The following is a 20,415-nucleotide window of genomic DNA, read 5'->3' as shown; positions in this document are numbered from 1 at the left end:
CAGGCCTGTTATGAGTATTAATTCAACTTTGTTTCAGATAATCCCTCGGATGTTGTTCAGAGGGCTTTGTAGCATGTTCTGTTGTACGTGTTGACTGCAGAATATTTTGTGTTCTAGGAGACTCGGATCACTCAAACAAACAGCAGGATATTGTTTCCAGATGAGACACATCGTCTGACTCAACTATAGACTTATATAATTGGGATTCTACAGCCGAGAGCACATTTTCTCTCTTTTCACTTGTTTTCTTCAGTTTCTGTCAGAATGGTGTGTGGCTCTTTGGGAAAATATGAACATCCTTCTTTGGTAAAAGGAATGTAAAAATGCTTATTCTAAATAAACAAATATTTCAACAGTATTTCAAATGTCAATGTTTGAAATCAAAAGCAACACTATGGAAATCTTCAACACATTTCCTAAGCTATATGCATTACATTCTGTTTATTGTCAGTTTCCAACATTGAACATTTTCCAAAGAAAGACAGTTTCAGTTTTAGTAATAGTGTTTTCTGCTGTAACGCCTCTGCTGGTCCAAATCATACAGGTTATTTTGAGTTTTCCTGTGGAATATGATGGGTGGAGACATCTGCTGTCTTCAGGAAACTGTATCCGGAGTACCTTATAGAGAAAATGAATGACCTTCAGAAACCATCCTGAATCACTCAAATCTATTTCACACTATTATATAACAATATCTAATGTGATATGATATATATTTTTAATACCATTATAGTTTATCCTTTCCCTGATAATGAGTGAACAACTACAGTACACTGTGTGCAAAAAGACTGGGCATCAGAGTTAACGACCTCAAGGAAAAAAAACTATAGTGTTAGTCAGAAAGTAAATATAATGTTTATGAGGCGGAGATGGAGTGATTGAGCTGTCCGTCAGTCTGTGTGTGTACAGTATGTGTGTGTAAAGTGTGTTTATGTGGTGAGCAGACCAAGCTTCTTTAGGCTGGTTCTCTGTGGCTGTGTCGTGCCCTCCCTCTTCCGTTCGTCCTGTGAGTGTGAGGCTGTGTCTTGGACCAGGGCCCAGTGCGGGAGGCTGGGAGACTCTACTCCAGCTCTACAACTCCAGAGCTGTGACTCTCACAGATTACATCAGCAGAGAGACATAGTAAAGCGTGTGTGTAGTAGTAGACTACTACTGAAGTTCCTCCAGGGTATTGACATTCACAACAGCATCTAGACACAGAGTGAAGTCGGTGTCATACTCAGCAGCGTACATTCTCTTGGGCCAAGAATCTCTCAAGCATCACAGACGTTCTACAACTAGTATCAGTAGAGAAAGGCTGTGCTGGGCACTGCAAACCTTGATCTCTGGGAGTGAGTGAGTGAGTGAGCGGTGAAGTGACAGCCATGGCTGTGAGCTTCATGTCTAGAGTGGTGGAGCTGCTGGCCTCAAGCAGCCAGATTGTGTGGAGCTTGGCGGAGCAGACCCTCAGAAGGTGGTCCTCTCAGGGGCTCATGCCAACCCGCCGCTTCCTACAGACATGGTGGCAGCTCGGGGAGTTCTATCAGGTACGCTGAAACTGTGTTACTAATCAATCCCTTTACTCCAGGGGAAAGGTTGTACTGTACATGCTGCTCAAATCAATGTGGCTTTTATTGACTGCTCTGTTGACAGTTACTGTGCCAGCTGCTAACTGGGAGGTACAGGTGCCTGGAGCAAGATCATATCTGATCTATTCTAATTTGACTTGTCTTGTTGATATCTTGCTTCATGTAAATGGGCATATCTGTCAAGAGTTGTCTGGGGTCTGTAGAATAACCATCATGTTGTGGCTATAACGGAGTATGTCCAAAGGGAAACTACATTTTAATTTCACTTTTAGAATGACATATTGTTTTTGATAGATTGTCTTGGAATGGTTAGTGTCCAGTTTATGGTGTCTATTGGATAAAAGTTTACTGTTTGCTGTTTGTGCCTGTGAGGACGGGTTTAACAGGGGTCTCATGTCACATGTGGAAGTCATCAGGAAGCAGCATGGGCAGTCTTTTGATCTCCCAGTTTGAAGTGAAGCACTTTTGAAATGCTGTCTTTTGTTGGAACACCTGAATGGGATCTTGCTTGTGCACAAATGAGACATCCTCTTTAACTATATGTACATGTCTGTCAAATTTGGAAAATGTTCAAAAATGTCTGTTAAGCAGTCAATGACAGGCGGGGGCTAAGGCTGCGGGGCTGGAGCTAAGCCCATGTAGGTCAGTGGCTGGAGGTCGTGTGAAGAGGCCACGGCTGGAACGCCCTGCCCTAATGACAGGCCGTCAGGGGGATGACCTCTGTGTCATGGCTATTACACATCACATGACCTTCCTTTAAACCTGCGGGTCAACCTCTCTAAAGCCATGGCCTCTAGCTTTGTGCAGGGGGGCGGTCCATCCTTAGTGATTCTTAAAACGTAAAGTTACTTAAAGTAAAAAAATTGTTAGGATAGATAGTCAAATAAAAAGCATAAGCTGGTGCACACCCAGAGAAAATTATTTAGTGTAGAGGTGCTGGCTAACGGTGAATAAACTGTAAGCTATAAAAACAGAGTTGCACACTCCATATGTATAACCTCCCAGTAATGTATTGGGTTAAAAAACACCAACGTTTCGGCATCACTGTGCCTTCTTCAGGGTGATAGTCACCAACAAAACTCTTATTTTACTGCCATGCTACTAGTGTTAGGAAAAATGTAATGAGTGAAAACAACATTTTATCCACAGCACATTGTACATCTTTATAGTCTAAGGGTATTTTAGGCGTTGTCTGTTTAAATGTTTTATGAGTTTCTGTCTTTCTGAAATTGGTTGTGCAGTGAGCATTTTAGACCTTGGAGCTACTGACCTCTTTGTTTCTATGTTTTGATGTCATTTGTCCATAACAATGCAACATTGATAAATGTAATGTGGTGTGGATCATGCACTGGACAACCGCACAATCCCTTAAAGGGTTACTATAGTGACTAATCCCTGCATAGACAATGGAGCTTGTGTAGTTAACAGCTACAATAATTCTCTCTATTAAGACGGATTACACAGAAAACACACATGTTGTTCTATGCAGACAGGCCCTATAGTTTCTTCTGTGTTACAAAAACTTGAAGAATTTGATTGTCATCCAGTAATCCATGATTGTGTTTTTGTTCTTTGCCTTATAGGTGGGCTATTGAACCATTCTGAAAGGGCTTGAATTCTCAAGGGAAATAGAGATTCAATTTTGTTTTTGGAATGCCTAGAAACTACAGTTTGAGTTTAGAAAAAGAGAGTTTACATAATTTGGTCCAGACATGCTCACAATTGAGTACATTTCTATGAGGTTTATGTGTTCAAAGACAAAGCAAAAAAGTAGCTTGTATAACAGTAACTCTGTTGTGGTGAAGGGAACAATAGGTTATGTTAGACTGCAGTTAACATCAGCCCAGAATGTCTATTCCCACCCTGTGGTCACTGGTCCCTAACGGACCGTCACTTTCCACCACAGAGGCCAGGCCAGCCAAACCAGTTGGGAGCCACATGTTTTTCACTCCAACGAGTCACAGAAGTAAAATGTCTTCTTCGCCACATTCCTGAGTGTCAAGCAGCCTTGAGTCAACATTGACACGAATCCTGTGCAGCATCTTTCCCTGGTTTCCCTGCAGCTTTCACAGACCTCTTACATGGCCATTCTTTGTTTAAATCTCTCAGTTTTACCAGACCATTCATTGTTTCTTGTTTCTTACAACTGTGTTGTAAACAAATGTCCTTTATCATCTACACACTCTCAGAAGTAACAGAATAAGGAAAGCAGATTATGGGTCTTAAAATATCACCAACCCAAACAGCAGTTTGAATGCCCACTACATGGTGTGCACTCCAAACATCGCCACACACTAATCTCACCCAAGGACATGGAATAGCACACGGCAAGCACACACATACCTGTAAAATGTGCTGACAGCACCCGAACACTAACATCCATTTGGGCAATGAAAAAGGAATCAATTGATCTATTCAACTGCTATACCGTAGATGAGGAATTATCTTGTCTCACATTGGAGGAAAGGCTCGGATCATTCGATTTGGTTCATGTTAATGAGTGGTGCAGAGGAAGGTCATGGATGTAGGGAAGATAGCTTCCGTGCCCCTGGTTTGGTCTCAACAGTGCATGGAGATACCAGGAATTAGATGGTGGTACTAGAGTGAGGGTGTAGTAGTCGATGTGCTGGGTGTAGTGAAGGTGTACTCACCATGCTGTCATGTCTGTTCCCTTCCCACAGATGACGGAGGGCCGGCTGTGCCAGGTGCACCTCCTGGACGACAGGAAGCTGGAGCTGCTGGTCCAGGTAGGTACACACCCTCTACACAAACTCAACCTCTGTACTTTTAATTGTCGTTATTCTCTAATGTGGATACTTCATGGATTTGTGTTCATTTATACTCTACCTGGTTACATCTTCCTAGCCGAAGCTCTTGTCCCGGGATCTGTTAGATTTGGTGTCCTCACACTTTAACCTGAAGGAGAAGGAGTATTTTGGACTATTCTTCATCGATGACACGTATGTACAACTCCTAGCTACATTCTAGTTCACTGATATATGTCCAATATTGTGGTGTCAGATACAAAATACTGTGCATGGGTGTAAACCAGTCTAGCTCCTTTTCCATGCTGCTGATTGCATCTCCATGACACAAGTTGAAATGATGCAATTTATGAGACAACTTTGTATCAGTGTAGCAGTTGACACCACAGTTAAATGGATAGCATCTGTTGTAAGTAACATGAGTTCTAACAGAGTAGTCTGCCTATAACCCTATAACTCTGCTTGTATTCTTCCAAAGTGGTCAGCATAACTGGCTCCAGCTGGATCGCAGGGTGCTGGATCATGACTTCACTAAAAAGACTGGTCCACTGGAGCTCAAATTCCTGGTCAGGTGAGTGATCTCTCTCTCTCTCTCTCTCTCTCTCTCTCTCTCTCTCTCTCACTGCCTCTCAGCTGGTAGCCTACAGTATGGACCACCATACTGTACCAGCCGGCTACCCCATAGTGTACTCTATCACATCTACCATCAGGCTGAGGCTTTGACAGTGTATCTTACATTTTCTTAAATCCATAGATTTACCCTTCCTCTTTGCGAACTAGGCTATATGTGGTTTATTTGAAAATCCATCAACAAAAAAAAGTTGGTATCTATAAATGTTGCCCAAGAGAAGGCTCAAAGAGCTACTACATTGTTAATTCCCCCAGTGTTGATCGGAGGTACTTGTAACCCTGACCACATGTAGCTAGTCATGTCCAGTAGATGGTGCTAATGTAATATTCTGCAATATGAACGACTTAAATTGTGGTAGGCTACAAGGAGCATTACCCTTACACCTAATTCAAGGACTCCATTTAATTACATCATGTCTATTTGTGTTTTACAGGTTTTATATTGAGAAGATAACATTCTTGAAAGAGAATACAACAGTGGAGCTGTTTTTCCTAAATGCCAAATCGTCAGTCTTTAATGTAAGTGGATGTAATTACTTTCCTTACATTTGTTACTCAATATGATTGTATTGAGCATACCACGAGTCAGTCCTCCATAGCCTGTCCTTCAATGTCCATGCCAATGCACATATTGTGCTTACCCTGTTCCACTGCATGCTCAGACATAAACCAATTGTATGACCTGTGATCATTTGAGGAGTGAAAATATAATCCCACAAATGTAATTACAAGCCAAAGGTTCCTGTTGTGGAATTATAGTGGGGCATTCTAGCTGATAGGATGAGTGGCTGCTGGAACTGAAAGTTGGCTCCAGACGTCAATATCTTAAAACAACAAGCCTGTGGGCCAGAAACACAGTTGGTGGCCAGATAATTCTTGTCTACACATCATTTACAAAATACAGTAAGGACTAGCTGTTTGACTGGACACTCTCCATTCTCATTACTATTCATTATTTTAAGCTCTTTCAAAAACAGTTTTTATAGTAATTATTCTACAGAGTTATTTTGTAATGTGGGCTAAAGTCACTTGACTTGCTGACTTCTCAGAGACTTCCCTGCTTTTGTTTTATGTAGGCTACTCTAATACAACATTCTTTAACACAATGATGGCTTTCAGGCTTTCTCCAAGAGTACCAAATAGTTCCCTAATCCTCCAAAATATAATTTGATTTAGGGCTTTCTTTTGGAAATGCTGCACTGTAACAACATGAAAAATAACAATATCCTGATTCACTCCCTCTTCTCTCTGAGACCTGTGCATATTTCCCATGCCACACACAGCTCAGCCAGACTAGCAGAAATCTCTGAGCTGTGTTGTTGTACAAATATTAGATAATGTTTGTGATAATTAAGAGGAGGAAATCATCTAGGCTACCATATAGTGGGGAAAAATAGTATTTAGTCAGCCACCAATTGTGCAAGTTCTCCCACTTAAAAAGATGAGAGAGGCCTGTAATTTTCATCATAGGTACATGTCAACTATGACAGACAAAATGGGAAAAAGAAATCCAGAAAATCACATTGTAGGATTTTTAATGAATTTATTTGCAAATTATGGTGGAAAATAAGTATTTGGTCACCTACAAACAAGCAAGATTTCTGGCTCTCACAGACCTGTAACTTCTTCTTTAAGAGGCTCCTCTGTCCTCCACTCGTTACCTGTATTAATGGCACCTGTTTGAACTTGTTATCAGTATAAAAGACACCTGTCCACAACCTCAAACAGTCACACTCCAAACTCCACTATGGCCAAGACCAAAGAGCTGTCAAAGGACACCAGAAACAAAATTGTAGACCTGCACCAGGCTGGGAAGACTGAATCTGCAATAGGTAAGCAGCTTGGTTTGAAGAAATCAACTGTGGGAGCAATTATTAGGAAATGGAAGACATACAAGACCACTGATAATCTCCCTCGATCTGGGGCTCCACGCAAGATCTCACTCCGTGGGGTCAAAATGATCACAAGAACGGTGAGCAAAAATCCCAGAACCACACGGGGGGACCTAGTGAATGACCTGCAGAGAGCTGGGACCAAAGTAACAAAGCCTACCATCAGTAACACACTACGCCGCCAGGGACTCAAATCCTGCAGTGCCAGACGTGTCCCCCTGCTTAAGCCAGTACATGTCCAGCCCCGTCTGAAGTTTGCTAGAGTGCATTTGGATGATCCAGAAGAGGATTGGGAGAATGTCATATGGTCAGATGAAACCAAAATAGAACTTTTTGGTAAAAACTCAACTCGGTCGTGTTTGGAGGACAAAGAATGCTGAGTTGCATCCAAAGAACACCATACCTACTGTGAAGCATGGGGGTGGAAACATCATGCTTTGGGGCTGTTTTTTCTGCAAAGGGACCAGGACGACTGATCCGTGTAAAGGAAAGAATGAATGGGGCCATGTATCGTGAGATTTTGAGTGAAAACCTCCTTCCATCAGCAAGGGCATTGAAGATGAAACGTGGCTGGGTCTTTCAGCATGACAATGATCCCAAAAACACCGCCCGGGCAATGAAGGAGTGGCTTCGTAAGAAGCATTTCAAGGTCCTGGAGTGGCCTAGCCAGTCTCCAGATCTCAACCCCATAGAAAATATTTGGAGGGAGTTGAAAGTCCGTGTTGCCCAGCGACAGCCCCAAAACATCACTGCTCTAGAGGAGATCTGCATGGAGGAATGGGCCAAAATACCAGCAACAGTGTGTGAAGATCTTGTGAAGACTTACAGAATACGTTTGACCTGTGTCATTGCCAACAAAGGGTATATAAGAAAGTATTGAGAAACTTTTGTTATTGACCAAATACTTATTTTCCACCATAATTTGCAAATAAATTCATTACAAATCCTACAATGTGACTTTCTGGATTTTTTTTTCTTCATTTTGTCTGTCATAGTTGACGTGTACCTATGATGAAAATTACAGGCCTCTCTCATCTTTTTAAGTGTGAGATCTTGCACAATTGGTGGCTGACTAAATACTTTTTTCCCCCCACTGTACATGTTGGATAATGCAACTGGAGGAACAGGTGTAACATTTCATACACATACAGACACACATACATCACATATTACATGGTCACACACACACACACACACACACACACACACACACACACACACACACACACGTGAGAATTGTAAAGGAAAGCAGTGTTGTTATCTAGCAGTGATTGTAAAGGGTTGAGTTCTGCACCCACTGTTGACTTTCCTTATTAGTCTGACATTGGAAAGCTGACCTTTTGACCATCAATAACTTTTTTATTGCAATTCAATTTTGGCAGATGCATTGATTAATGATAATCAATAGCACTCATACTGTCTATTGCATTATTTCCTCCTCCTGTATTATACTTATGCTAAAATGTATTATTAGATTCTACTGCCATTTACATTGTTTGTATTCATATCTTTTATTTTCTTATTATTGTTGCACTGTCGGGAAGGAACCTGAAAGTAAACATTTCATTGGATGATGTATCCCATACATACGACTAATAAAACTTGAAACTTAACATAGATTTATACTGAACAAAAATATAAACGCAACATGCAACAATTTCAATGATTTTACTAAGTTACATTTCATATAAGGAAATCAGTCAATTGAAATCAATTAATTAGGTTCTAATCTATGGATTTCACATGAGTGGGCAAGGGTGCAGCCATGGGTTGGCCTGGGAGGGCATAGGCCCACGCACTTGGGAGCCAGACCTACCCACTGGGGAGCCAGGCCCAGCCAATCAGAATGAGTTTTTCCCCACAAAAGGGCTTTATTACAGACAAAAATACTCCTCAGTTTCATCAGCTGTCTGGGTGGCTGGTCTCAGACAATCCCGAAGGTGAAGAAGCCAGATGTGGAGTTCCTGGGCTGGCGTGGTTACACGTGGTCTGCGGTTGTGAGGCCGGCTGGACATACTGCCAAATTCTCTAAAAAGACGTTAGAGGTGACTTATGGTAGAGAAATGAACATTCAATTCTCTGGCAACAACTCTGGTGGACATTCCTGCAGTCAGCATGCCAATTGCACACTCCCTCAAAACCTGAGACATCTGTGGCATTGTGTTGTCTGACAAAACTGCACATTTTAGAGTGGCCTTTTATTGTCCCCAGCACAAGGTGCACTTGTGTAATGATCATGCTGTTTAATCAGCTTCTTGATATGCCACACCTGTCAGGTGGATGGATTATCTTGGTAAAGGAGAAATGCTCATTAACAGGGATGTAAACTAATTTGTGCACAACATTTGAGAGAAATAAGCTTTTTGTGCATATGGACAATTTCTGGGATCTTTTATTTCAGCTCATGAAACATGGGACCAACACTTTACATGCTGTGTTTATATTGTTGTTCAGTATATATATATACATCAGTAAGGCAGAGTAGCCAACAGACATCTGCATAAGTTTTATCACCTAAAGTTGCTGAATTACCTAGAGGAAACGATGGATACCATTCCCAATCCTTCAGATGTAATAGGGGGACATTTTTTGCTATCTGGGAGGCTACTCATGTATTTAAGCGCCCATTGATCTTCTCCACGCCATGGAGATGGTCTTATATCTTGAGCCGCCTGTCTGTCTTTCTACTTTAGAGGGTACTAGAGCAAACTAACAACAGCTCCACCGTGTCCTCCATCGAGTGACCTAAAAACTTCATGCGCACTGCCACTTCATAACCCTGTATGGAACTTAATATAAATCCATTTGATATCATACACACTATAAATAAGTAATGGGATACGTACATTTTTGAGATAGTGATACAACGTTGCCAGGAGGAACTTTTTTTCGACACTGGAGGAACGTGAACCTGCTCTCAGAATGTACCATTTTGATTATAAGGAGGTTGAAATGATAAATAACTACGATTATACTGTCTTTTTGTAACTATTGTATGGACGTTCGTTCTATGTTATTATAAACATAACAATAATTCGTTTCGAACGTGGATGAAGAATATTAAAAACTCTTCTAAAATTCCGACTCAACCTTAAACATGCGCACCCGCTTTTCAGTGACAATGGTTCAGTCGGTAACTGTTGAGCGGAGGTACGGGTGGTAATGAGATTTGCCTCAAATCAAGTGCTACTGGTCGAACACGGTACACTTGTTTTTCACCCTATAATGTTCGCATTTTCTGTTTTTTTCACGACAGGAGATCATCGAAGTGGAGAGTGAAAACGTTTTCAAATTAGCTGCTTACGCGTTGCAGGTAAATTCATTTTTGTTATTTGTGGAGTAATTGTCATTCATCAGCGATTTGAATCTAAACTGAATGAACACTGTGCATGCACGCTGTTACAAAAAGGGTTAGGGTTTCGGAACCTTATTTTGAGAAATGTGTAGTAGTTAAGTTTTTACTTCAATCTTGAAATCATTATACTACAATGATTGTAGTTCTTTAGCGTACAATTATATGCTTTGCTGTAATGCTATTCAACACTGAGTGAGATTGAAAAGTGTTCCCGTAGTCCCAAGTAACATTCAAGACTTGCAATGACATAGGCCTATTGATGTTCAAGTCCTCCAGTCTAGTAGGCTACTTGTTGTATCATCATTCTCACTAATAAGGGTGCTATTTTTTTTTTCTCCCAGGAAGCTAAAGGAGACTACACAAAGTAAGGATTCACTCATGTTAACACTAATCGATAAATAAATACATATGTATTATTATTAGAATACAGTCAATTCTGTGAAATGATGATCTGCATGCATCTTTTGTTTAATACCATTGTAATAAATTGCTTCAGCTTGCACAGGCTACTCATTCAGTCACATTTACAGCCACAGTAGGCTATTTGGAAAGGGACGTTCTAAAACATGTATTAAATAGTAAAACTGTTATGTTACTTGGGCTAACTCATGAAACACGTTTTTGTGTAAGCTTTAAGTTTCTTAAGCAGTCTACAGTCATATTACAGTAAGCAATCTACACATATTTATTATTTACCCCATAATCAATGCTTCTATGTAGTCTATACCAAATGTTTGAGACCTGTGGTGTTGGGTCAAAGCTCAGTGAACAACCCAGGCAGGGAGGGTCGCAGTGGTCATTTAAGGGTTAATCACGTTGGCTCAGATTTTGAGTTTTATCTTGGAGTTCCCTTAGTTGATGATTTCCTTGATGTTGTTCTTTTGGTGTTAAATTGAGCTGAAATTTGCTTTACATGCAACTCTATGTTTTATATATTCCCTGTTGATAAAAGCATCTGTAGAACATACACAGTGATGTTTCTAGATGCTGTTTTCCTGCTCAGTTCTGATTACGTGTTAAATGGAACGTGTTTTATTGTTTTCAATCTCCATTCCTCAGTAGCCAAATGCTATAGGCTTTACTCTGGCAAACCTGACCTCAATTGCTTTCTGTTTGAGTTTGTGTCCTGGCTATTGCATTTCCTTTCCCCGCATCTAGTTCAGTGTAAGTATGTCTTGGGTTAGATTGTTGTTGCCTGCACAAGATACAGATAACAATCATTCATCTTCTCCCTCAGAATGTTATTTAGAACTAGGACATATGTTTTTGTGGCGGGATAAAGCACTGAAAGGCTTGACCTGGTGATAAGGTTTGTTATTTTAGTCGTCAGATGGAGAGGAGAGGGCTGAGGTAATCAGTAAATATTGTCCTGTCCGTCAGAGTGGACAAGCTGGTTATATGGCTGAACCTGTGGGGCGTTTTCCCCAGCTTGGGTCCTCTAGAGGCCCCTGGCCATTATCTGAGCACAAGGCTTTGTGTTCTGCTCTGTAAGGAATTGTATGGTGTGAATGCACACCGTGATATTTAATGCTGAAAATGCAGTTTGTTTCTACGTCAAAGTCCTATCTTTGTACTCTCAAAAACTCTAATTTCAGCAGGACCTTTTTTTTTTTTTTAAGCCAACTTCTCAGCAAACTTCACAGAGTTGATGGTGATTGTATTCTATTCAGACTGGCCAGTGAAGCCCTTCACAGCTTTGTATTGCAGTATGTTAGGGGTGAGTTTTCAGATTGTTTAGCCCAGAGGTGTCAGGCAGCTAGGTGAGTTAATGTTTCATCCTGTGAGGGCATGGGGATGTGCTGCACTTTGTCCTGACTGAAAGCACAATGAAACAGACCCTGTCAGCAAAGTCTGTAAAATCAGTGTGGATGGCAGCCTGTCCAACTATATAGCCCAGCCTACCCTCTCCTGGGTTGTTCTTAGGCTAATACATCTTTTTCCTCTCTGATGGTTTTCATTTGTACCTTTTTGGAGAGGAAGGTTGGCAAATCCCCTCATAAAACATATGCTGCTTAAAACAGGCATTGCAAAGGGCCCTGCAGCTCTGAGATTAGATGTGGAGGAGTTAGGGAGACCCCCCCCCCCTTCCAACATACAGCCTGTTCTAAGAGGGATGAGCCTTAAGAGTGCAGACCCCCTTGCCCACGGTAGACTGCCAGGCGTCAGAGGGACTAACCATTATGATGTCATTTCTCGTGGTCAAAGCCAACCCCCTGCCGAGATATCGCTCTGTGTTTTCCTGTTGTGCCTTGGCTTGAATCTTCATCAGGGCCATGTTCATACCGGTACGCTATATGTCACTGTAGATGTGTAAAGAAAAAAATGTAGCCTAGGGGTTGTAATTTTAGCTGAAATGTTATGTAGTAGATGACGCATAGTGTAAGTCTACCTAGTGCTTTTCAGTCGATTTTGTCACATCAGTCCGATGTCCTTTAGTATAGGCTAATACATTAGGTTTATAGGTTACAGCAGGGGTTTCCAAACTAGGGGGCATGGGGGCGCCAACATGTCATGGGGGGGGGCATTCCTTGATTTGAAAAAATAAATAAATATATATATATATATATATATATATATACTGAACAAAAATATAAATGCAACATGCAACAATTTCATTGATTTTACTGAGTTACAGTTCATATGAGGAAATCAGTTATTAGGCCCTAATCTATGGATTTCTCATGACTGTGAATACAGATATGCATCTGTTGGTCACAGATACCTGGGCTTCAAGATCTCGTCACAATATTTTTGTGCATTCAAATTGCCATCAATAAAATGCAATTGGGTTCGTTGTCCGTAGCTTATGCCTGCCCATACCATAACCCCACCGCCACCATGGGGCACTCTGTTCACAACGTTGACATCAGCAAACTGCTTGCCCACATGACACCATATACGTGGTCTGCGGTTGTGATGCCGGTTGGACGTTCTGCCAAATTCTCTAAAACGACGTGGTAGAGATTATGGTAGAGAAATTAACATTCAATTGTCTGGCAACAGCTCTGGTGGACATTCCTGCAGTCAGCATGCCAATTGCACGCTCCCTCAAAACTTGACATTAGTGGCATTGTTGTGTGACAGAACTGCACATTTTAGTGGCCTTTTATTGTCTCCAGCACAAGGTGCACCTGTGTAATGATCATGCCGTTTAATCAGCTTTTTGATATGCCACACCTGTCAGGTGGATGGGTTATCTTGGCAAAGGAGAAACACTCACTAACAGGGATGTACATTTCTGGGATATTTTTTTTCAGCTCATGTAGTAACATGGGACCAACACTTCATGTTGCGTTTTATATTTTTGCTCAGTGCATTTGGGAAGTATTCACACCCCTTGACTTTTTCCACATTTTGTTTACGTTACAGCCTTATTCTAAAATTGATTAAAACAAAAAAAAATTGCCCCTCATCAATCTACACACAATACCCCATAATGACAAAGCAAAAACAGGTTTTTAGTAATGTTTGCAAATGTATTAAAAATAAAAAACTGAAATCACATTTACATAAGTATTCAGACCCTTTACTCAGTACTTTGTTGAAGCACCTTTGGCAGCGATTACAGCCTCGAGTCTTCTTGGGTATGACGCTACAAGCTTGGCACACCTGTATTTGGGAAGTTTCTCCTATTCTTCTCTGCAGATCCTATCAAGCTCTGTCAGGTTGGATGGGGAGCGTCGCTGAACAGCTATTTTCAGGTCTCTCCAGAGATGTTCGATCGGGTTCAAGTCCGGGCTCTGCCTGGCCCACTCAAAGACATTCAGAGACTTGTCCCGAAGCCACTCCTGCGTTGTCTTGGCTGTGTGCGTAGGGTCGTTGTGCTGTTAGAAGGTGATCCTTCGCCCCAGTCTGAGGTTCTGAGTGCTCTGGAGCAGGTTTTCATCAAGGGTCTCTCTTTGCTCCGTTCAACTTTCCCTCAATCCTGACAAGTCTCCCAGTCCCTGATGCTGAAAAACATCCTCACAGCATGACGCTGCCACCACCGTGCTTCACCGTAGGGATGCTGCCAGGTTTCCTCCAGACGTGATGCTTGGCATTCAGACCAAAGAGTTCAATCTTGGTTTCATCAGACCAGAGAATCTTGTTTCTCATGGTCTGAGAGTCCTTCAGGTGCATTTTGGCAAACTCCAAGCGGGCTGTCATGTGCGTTTTACGGAGGAGTAGCTTCCGTCTGGCCACTCTACCATAAAGGCCTGATTGGTGGAGTGCTGCAGAGATGGTTGTCCTTCTGGAAGATTCTCCCATCTCCACAGAGGAACTCTGGAGCTCTGTCAGAGTGACCATCGGCTTCTTGGTCACCTCCCTGACCAAGTCCCTTCTCCCCCGATTGCTAATTTTGGCCTTGCGGCCAGCTCTAGGAAGTTCTTCCATTTAAGAATGATGGAGGTCACTGTGTTCTTGGGGACCTTCAATGCTGCAGAAATGTGTTGGTACCCTTCCCTAGATCTGTGCCTCGACACAATCCTGTCTCAGAGCTTTACCGACAATTCCTTTGACCTCATGGCTTGGTTTTTGCTCTGACATGCAATGTCAACTGTGGGACCTTATACAGACGTGTGTGCCTTTTCAATTGATTGGACATGATTTGAATTGACTTAAGGTGGACTCCAATCAAGTTGCAGAAATATTTCAAGGATGATCAATGGAAACAGGATGCCCCTGAGCTCAATTTTGAGTCTCATATTTCTGTTTCTTATTTTTAATAACGTTGCAAACATTTCTAAAAACCTGATTTTGCTTTGTCATAATGGGGTATTGTGTGTAGATTGATGAGAAATAGTTTATTTAATCAATTTTAGAATAAGGCTGTAACGTAACAATGTGGAAAAAGTCAAGTGGTCTGAATACTCTCCTAATTGTATTTTTACAATTCACGAAATCCGCAATGCTTTAAGCTTGAAACAAGCAGTAAAATGCCCTATGAAGTCACGGCCCTGATGCACATGGGAATATATTTGCTTTGTCTCTACGACATTCAGAAGCAGAGTTACGACCTTCTAAAGTTGACAAGTCAAAGAAATTGGACTTTGCTTGGGAAGTAATCTTATACAATGTGTGACTCTGTTGCTATCAATTGATCTATTCACTTTATGTAGAAGAGAATATGTTTAATAAAATGTAGTGTTCATATAAACTATCATAACATATTTGGTAGCGGAATAATATTTGCGTAAATCGGGTCTAGACTTTATTTTCTATTATTATTATTATTATTATTAAATAGTGTATCTAAAATATGTATTGTCAAACTACGTAGAATTGCAGGAAATGAGCATCAAAATAACAATTTTCCTAGGTCCCTCAAATGAAACAAAATCAAGCTAGTGGCTATGTGAAAAAGGGGCCCTGGGGAAAAAAGGTTAGGAACCCCTGAGTTACAGCACCCCTGCCTGGCACTGTCAATTCACTCACTGGAGTGTAGATTCAGGCTGCTTTTACTGAGACTTGCACAGCAATGTGGACCACATCTCTTTTCACACCCCAGTCTCTTTCCCTGCATTTCCTTACCAATGAACAACTCTCAGCCCACTGAAATAGCTGACATATGAGTGTTTAGCCTACACACTGGCTGGCTGGCTGGCTGGGTGGAGGAGTTGCCCCCAGCCCACGCTGCAGGAAGATAACACACATCGTAAGGCGATGTGGCTTCAGAGTAGATCACCCGACAACACCAGGCTCAGCGCCCTATAAAATGTATGCCATTAAACTCCATAGCAGTGAACGAACTGCCATAGCAGCAGAAACTAGTGAACCTTGAAGAAGCAGCTAGCTTGGGAGCAATTATTCAAGTGAGTCTTTCTCTCTGTAGTGTTTCACCTTTGTGTGGAGTAAGCAGGTTCACATAACTAGATCATTATGGCCTCTTCATGCTTTTTTCATTAACTTTGAAGTTGATAGAGAAACCTCAAGTGAGATATTTGAAAATGTAAGTTCAGCTCATGCTTTTTATTTTGTTAGTACATACATCCAATACATTCAATGAAAAAGGACCAACACATAAGTATTAAAAGTTGTCCCAGTAGTTGAGAACATGCTAAATATATGAAAGACCTGCCGGTCTGAGTCCTGTCCTAGAGGCCAAGTCATATTTTTGAAAAGCTCTCCTCTTGAGTTGTACAGTGCCTTTTAACACTGCATGCCAAAACTGGTGAATGGCTTTTGTTCTGGGTTCCAGTGCTCTGGCCTGCCAAGTCATAGCCCTCTTTGGCGATCAGTAATTGTAGAGCAAGTGCTCCCCCTCATGTGTTTGGAGTGACTCATAGTTCACTATGACAGACCTTGACAGTGACGTGCAACACAGTTAGTACAGAGAGATAACATGCTATTGCTGTGTTTTAGATCACCTCCAGACTTCTCCGTTCTACATACTAATCATTACTCAAAAGTGAGAGGTACCTGTTGCATGTATGATTAAATTAGGTATTTTATTGTGTGTGAGGAAATGGTATGCAAATTGACAAAGTATGGTAGGGCTATGTCTCACTCGTTGTACTGGTATCATAGATTATTTAGGTAAACTGTACACACCAACCTCAAAGAATGTTCAATGTAAATGTGGTAACAATAACAAACAAATAATCATGAGTAGGGTTGCAAAATTCCGGGAACTTGAAATAAATTCCCAGATTTTCCCAAAGTCCCAGTTGGAGGATTCCCGGAATCAGGAGGGAATGTTTACATACTGTTTTACCCACTTCATATGTATATACTGTATTCTAGTCAAGGCTCATCCTATATACAGGTCATTTGGAAAGTATTCAGACCCCTTCCCTTTTTCCACGTTATGTTACAGCCTTATTCTAAAATGGCTTAAATTAATGGTTTTTCCTCATCAATCTACACACAATACTCCATAATGACAAAGCGAAAACAGGTTTTTAGAATTTTTTGATACTTTATAAAAAAAGAAAAAACTTATTTACATAAGTATTCAGACCCTTTGCTATGAGACTCGAAATTCAGCTCAGGTGCATCCTATTTCCATTGATCATCCTTGAGATGTTTCTACAACTTGGAGTCCATATTTGGTAAATTCAATTGATTGGACATGATTTGGAAAGGCACACACCTTATATAAGGTCCCACAGTTGACAGTGCATGTCAGAGCAAAAACCAAGCCATGAGGTTGAAGGAATTGTTGGTAGAGCTCCGAGACAGGATTGTGTCGAGGCACATATCTGGGGAAGGGTACCAACAAGAATCCGATGGTCACTAGGAAAGAGCTCCAGAGTTCCTCTGTGGAGATGGGAGAATCTTCCAGAAGATCAACAATCTCTGCAGCACTCCACCAATCAGGCCTTTATGGTAGAGTGGCCAGACGGAAGTCACTCCTCAGTAAAAGGCACCTGACAGCCCACTTGGAGTTTGCCAAAAGGCATCTAAAGGACTCTCAGACCATGAGAAACTAGATTCTCTGGTCTGATGAAACCAAGATTGAACTCTTTGGCCTGAATGTCAAGTGTCATGTCTGGAGAAAACCTGGCACCATCCCAAAGGTGAAGCATGGTGGTGGCAGCACCATGCTGTGGGGATGTTTTTCAGCAACAGGGACTGGGAGACTTGTCAGGATCGAGGGAAAGATGAACGGAGCAAAGTACAGAGAGATCCTTGATGAAAACCTTTTCCAGAGCGCTCAGGACCTCAGACTGGGGCGAAGGTTCACCTTCCAACAGGACAACGACCCTAAGCACACAGCCAAGACAACGCAGGAGTGGCTTCCGGACAAGTCTCTGAACGTCCTTGAGTGGCCCAGCCAGAGGCCGGACATCTCTGGAGAAACCTGAAAATAGCTGTTCAGCGACGGTCCCCATCCAACCTGACCTTTTTGCCCAAATTTCTAAACATCCTGTTTTTGCTTTGTCATTATGGGGTATTGTGTGTAGATTGATGAGGGGAAAACAACAATTTAATCCATTTTAGAATAAGGTTGTAACGTAACAATGTGGAAAAAGTCAAGGGGTCTGAATACTTTCCGAATGCACTGTAACTTCTGCTGTACACACCTTTGCTATTCATATACTGACATTGCTCATTCTTATATTTCTTAATTCCTTTATTAAAATGTTTTGGCTTTGCGTGCATTGTTTTGTATTAGCTATTAATGCACTGTTGGAGCTAGGAATATAAGCATTTTGCTACACCTGCGATAACAGCTGCAAAATGTGTACGCGACCAATAAAATTAGATTTTTGATTTGAATAAGCAGGAAATCCGGTATCCTCCAACCCAGGATTTCTGGAAAACCAGGGAATTTATTGAACGTTCCTGGAATTTTGCAACCCTACTCAGGAGTCACAAGTACCAGCACATACAGTTGCTGCCAAAGATATTAGTGCCCTTGCACTTTTCTTAAATAATTCCCTATTTCTAGTCAAATACGTAAAACAAATAATAATAATAATAAGGTCTCCACACCTTATTGTGTTTTCAACATTGCAAAACCAATTATATTTTTGTAAACTTAAGTTTACAATTTAAATTGTCAAAATAAAGACATGGCATGGACAAAGTTATTTGCGCCCTGGGGCTAGTACTTGGTTGTGCTGCCTTTGGCCAAGGTAACTGCCAACAAATGCTTCTTGTAGCCATCAATGAGCTTGCCCACTTTTCAGCAGCAAACGTCTCCAATTCTTTAATGTTTGAGGGGTTCCCTCCATCAACTGCTGTTTTCAGCTCTCGCCATACAGTGAGGGAAAAAAGTATTTGATCCCCTGCTGATTTTGTACGTTTGCCCACTGACAAAGACATGATCAGTCTATAATTTTAATGGTAGGTTTATTTGAACAGTGAGAGACAGAATAACAACATAATCCAGAAAAACGTTATAAAATGTTATAAATTGATTTGCATTTTAATGAGGGAAATAAGTATTTGACCCCTCTGCAAAACATGACTTAGTACTTGGTGGCAAAACCCTTGTTGGCAATCACAGAGGTCAGACGTTTCTTGTAGTTGGCCACCAGGTTTGCACACATCTCAGGAGGGATTTTGTTCCACTCCTCTTTGCAGATCTTCTCCAAGTCATTAAGGTTTCGAGGCTGACGTTTGGCAACCTCGAACCTTCAGCTCCCTCCACAGATTTTCTGTGGGATTAAGGTCTGGAGACTGGCTAGGCCACTCCAGGACCTTAATGTGCTTCTTCTTGAGCCACTCCTTTGTTGCCTTGGCCGTGTGTTTTGGGTCATTGTCATGCTGGAATACCCATCCACGACCCATTTTCAATGCCCTGGCTGAGGGAAGGAGGTTCTCACCCAAGATTTGACGGTACATGGCCCTGTCCATCATTCCTTTGATATGCGGTGAAGTTGTCCTGTCCCCTTAGCAGAAAAACACCCCCAAAGCATAATGTTTCCACCTCCATGTTTGACGGTGGGGATGGTGTTCTTGGGGTCATAGGCAGCATTCCTCCTCCTCCAAACACGGCGAGTTGAGTTGATGCCAAAGAGCTCCATTTTGGTCTCATCTGACCACAACACTTTCACCCAGTTCTCCTCTGAATCATTCAGATGTTCATTGGCAAACTTCAGACGGGCCTTTTATATGTGCTTTCTTGAGCAGGGAGACCTTGCGGGCAGTGCAGGATTTCAGTCCTTCATGGCGTAGTGTGTTACCAATTTGTTTTCTTGGTGACTATGGTCCCAGCTGCCTTGAGATCATTGACAAGATCCTCCCGTGTAGTTCTGGGCTGATTCCTCACCGTTCTCATGATCATTGCAACTCCACGAGGTGAGATCTTGCATGGAGCCCCAGGCCGAGGGAAATTGACAGTTCTTTTGTGTTTCTTCCATTTGCGAATAATCGCACCAACTGTTGTCACCTTCTCACCAAGCTGCTTGGCGATGGTCTTGTAGCCCATTCCAGCCTTGTGTAGGTCTACAATCTTGTCCCTGACATCCTTGGAGAGCTCTTTGGTCTTGGCAATGGTGGAGAGTTTGGAATCTGATTGATTGCTTGTGTGGACAGGTGTCTTTTGCACAGGTAACGAGCTGAGATTAGGAGCACACTCTTAAAGGGAGTGCTCCTAATCTCAGCTCGTTACCTGTATAAAAGACAACTGGGAGCCAGAAATCTTTCTGATTGAGAGGGAGTCAAATACTTATTTCCCTCATTAAAATGCAAATCAATTTATAACATTTTTCACATGCGTTTTTCAGCATTTTTTTGTTGTTATTCTGTCTCTCACTGTTCAAATAAATTTACCA

The 20,415-nt window shown here is 41.7% G+C and overlaps 1 protein-coding gene and 1 long non-coding RNA gene across 7 annotated transcripts in view; one reads left to right on the top strand and one right to left on the bottom strand.

Annotated features, from left to right (window-relative positions):
• Positions 1 to 20,415, top strand: part of LOC121578268 (FERM domain-containing protein 4B) — a 70,153-nt gene that overhangs the window by 28,718 nt on the left and 21,020 nt on the right. For 5 of the 6 annotated variants that reach the window (XM_041892513.1, XM_041892511.1, XM_041892509.1 and 2 more), the window contains exons 1-6: positions 4,227 to 4,315; positions 4,434 to 4,528; positions 4,812 to 4,904; positions 5,398 to 5,482; positions 10,112 to 10,168; positions 10,552 to 10,574. In XM_041892513.1, coding sequence (XP_041748447.1) covers positions 4,229 to 4,315; positions 4,434 to 4,528; positions 4,812 to 4,904; positions 5,398 to 5,482; positions 10,112 to 10,168; positions 10,552 to 10,574 — 440 coding nt within the window. In that variant the 5' untranslated portion in view covers positions 4,227 to 4,228. Of the gene's footprint in view, positions 1 to 4,226; positions 4,316 to 4,433; positions 4,529 to 4,811; positions 4,905 to 5,397; positions 5,483 to 10,111; positions 10,169 to 10,551; positions 10,575 to 20,415 lie in introns of those variants that run through there. The other variant, XM_041892512.1, reaches the window with a different exon arrangement.
• LOC121578269 lies at positions 514 to 9,767 on the bottom strand. Its single transcript, XR_006002756.1, has 4 exons — positions 9,702 to 9,767; positions 4,416 to 4,484; positions 4,220 to 4,330; positions 514 to 618 (listed from the first exon to the last, which is right to left on the bottom strand). It is a non-coding gene; the product is annotated as an uncharacterized LOC121578269 (long non-coding RNA).

This window comes from Coregonus clupeaformis, chromosome 12, assembly GCF_020615455.1.
Source record: "Coregonus clupeaformis isolate EN_2021a chromosome 12, ASM2061545v1, whole genome shotgun sequence".
NCBI classification, from domain to species: domain Eukaryota; kingdom Metazoa; phylum Chordata; class Actinopteri; order Salmoniformes; family Salmonidae; genus Coregonus; species Coregonus clupeaformis.
The sequence above is the reverse complement of the archived record's forward strand: the minus strand, read 5'-3'. Positions and strand labels throughout refer to the sequence as shown.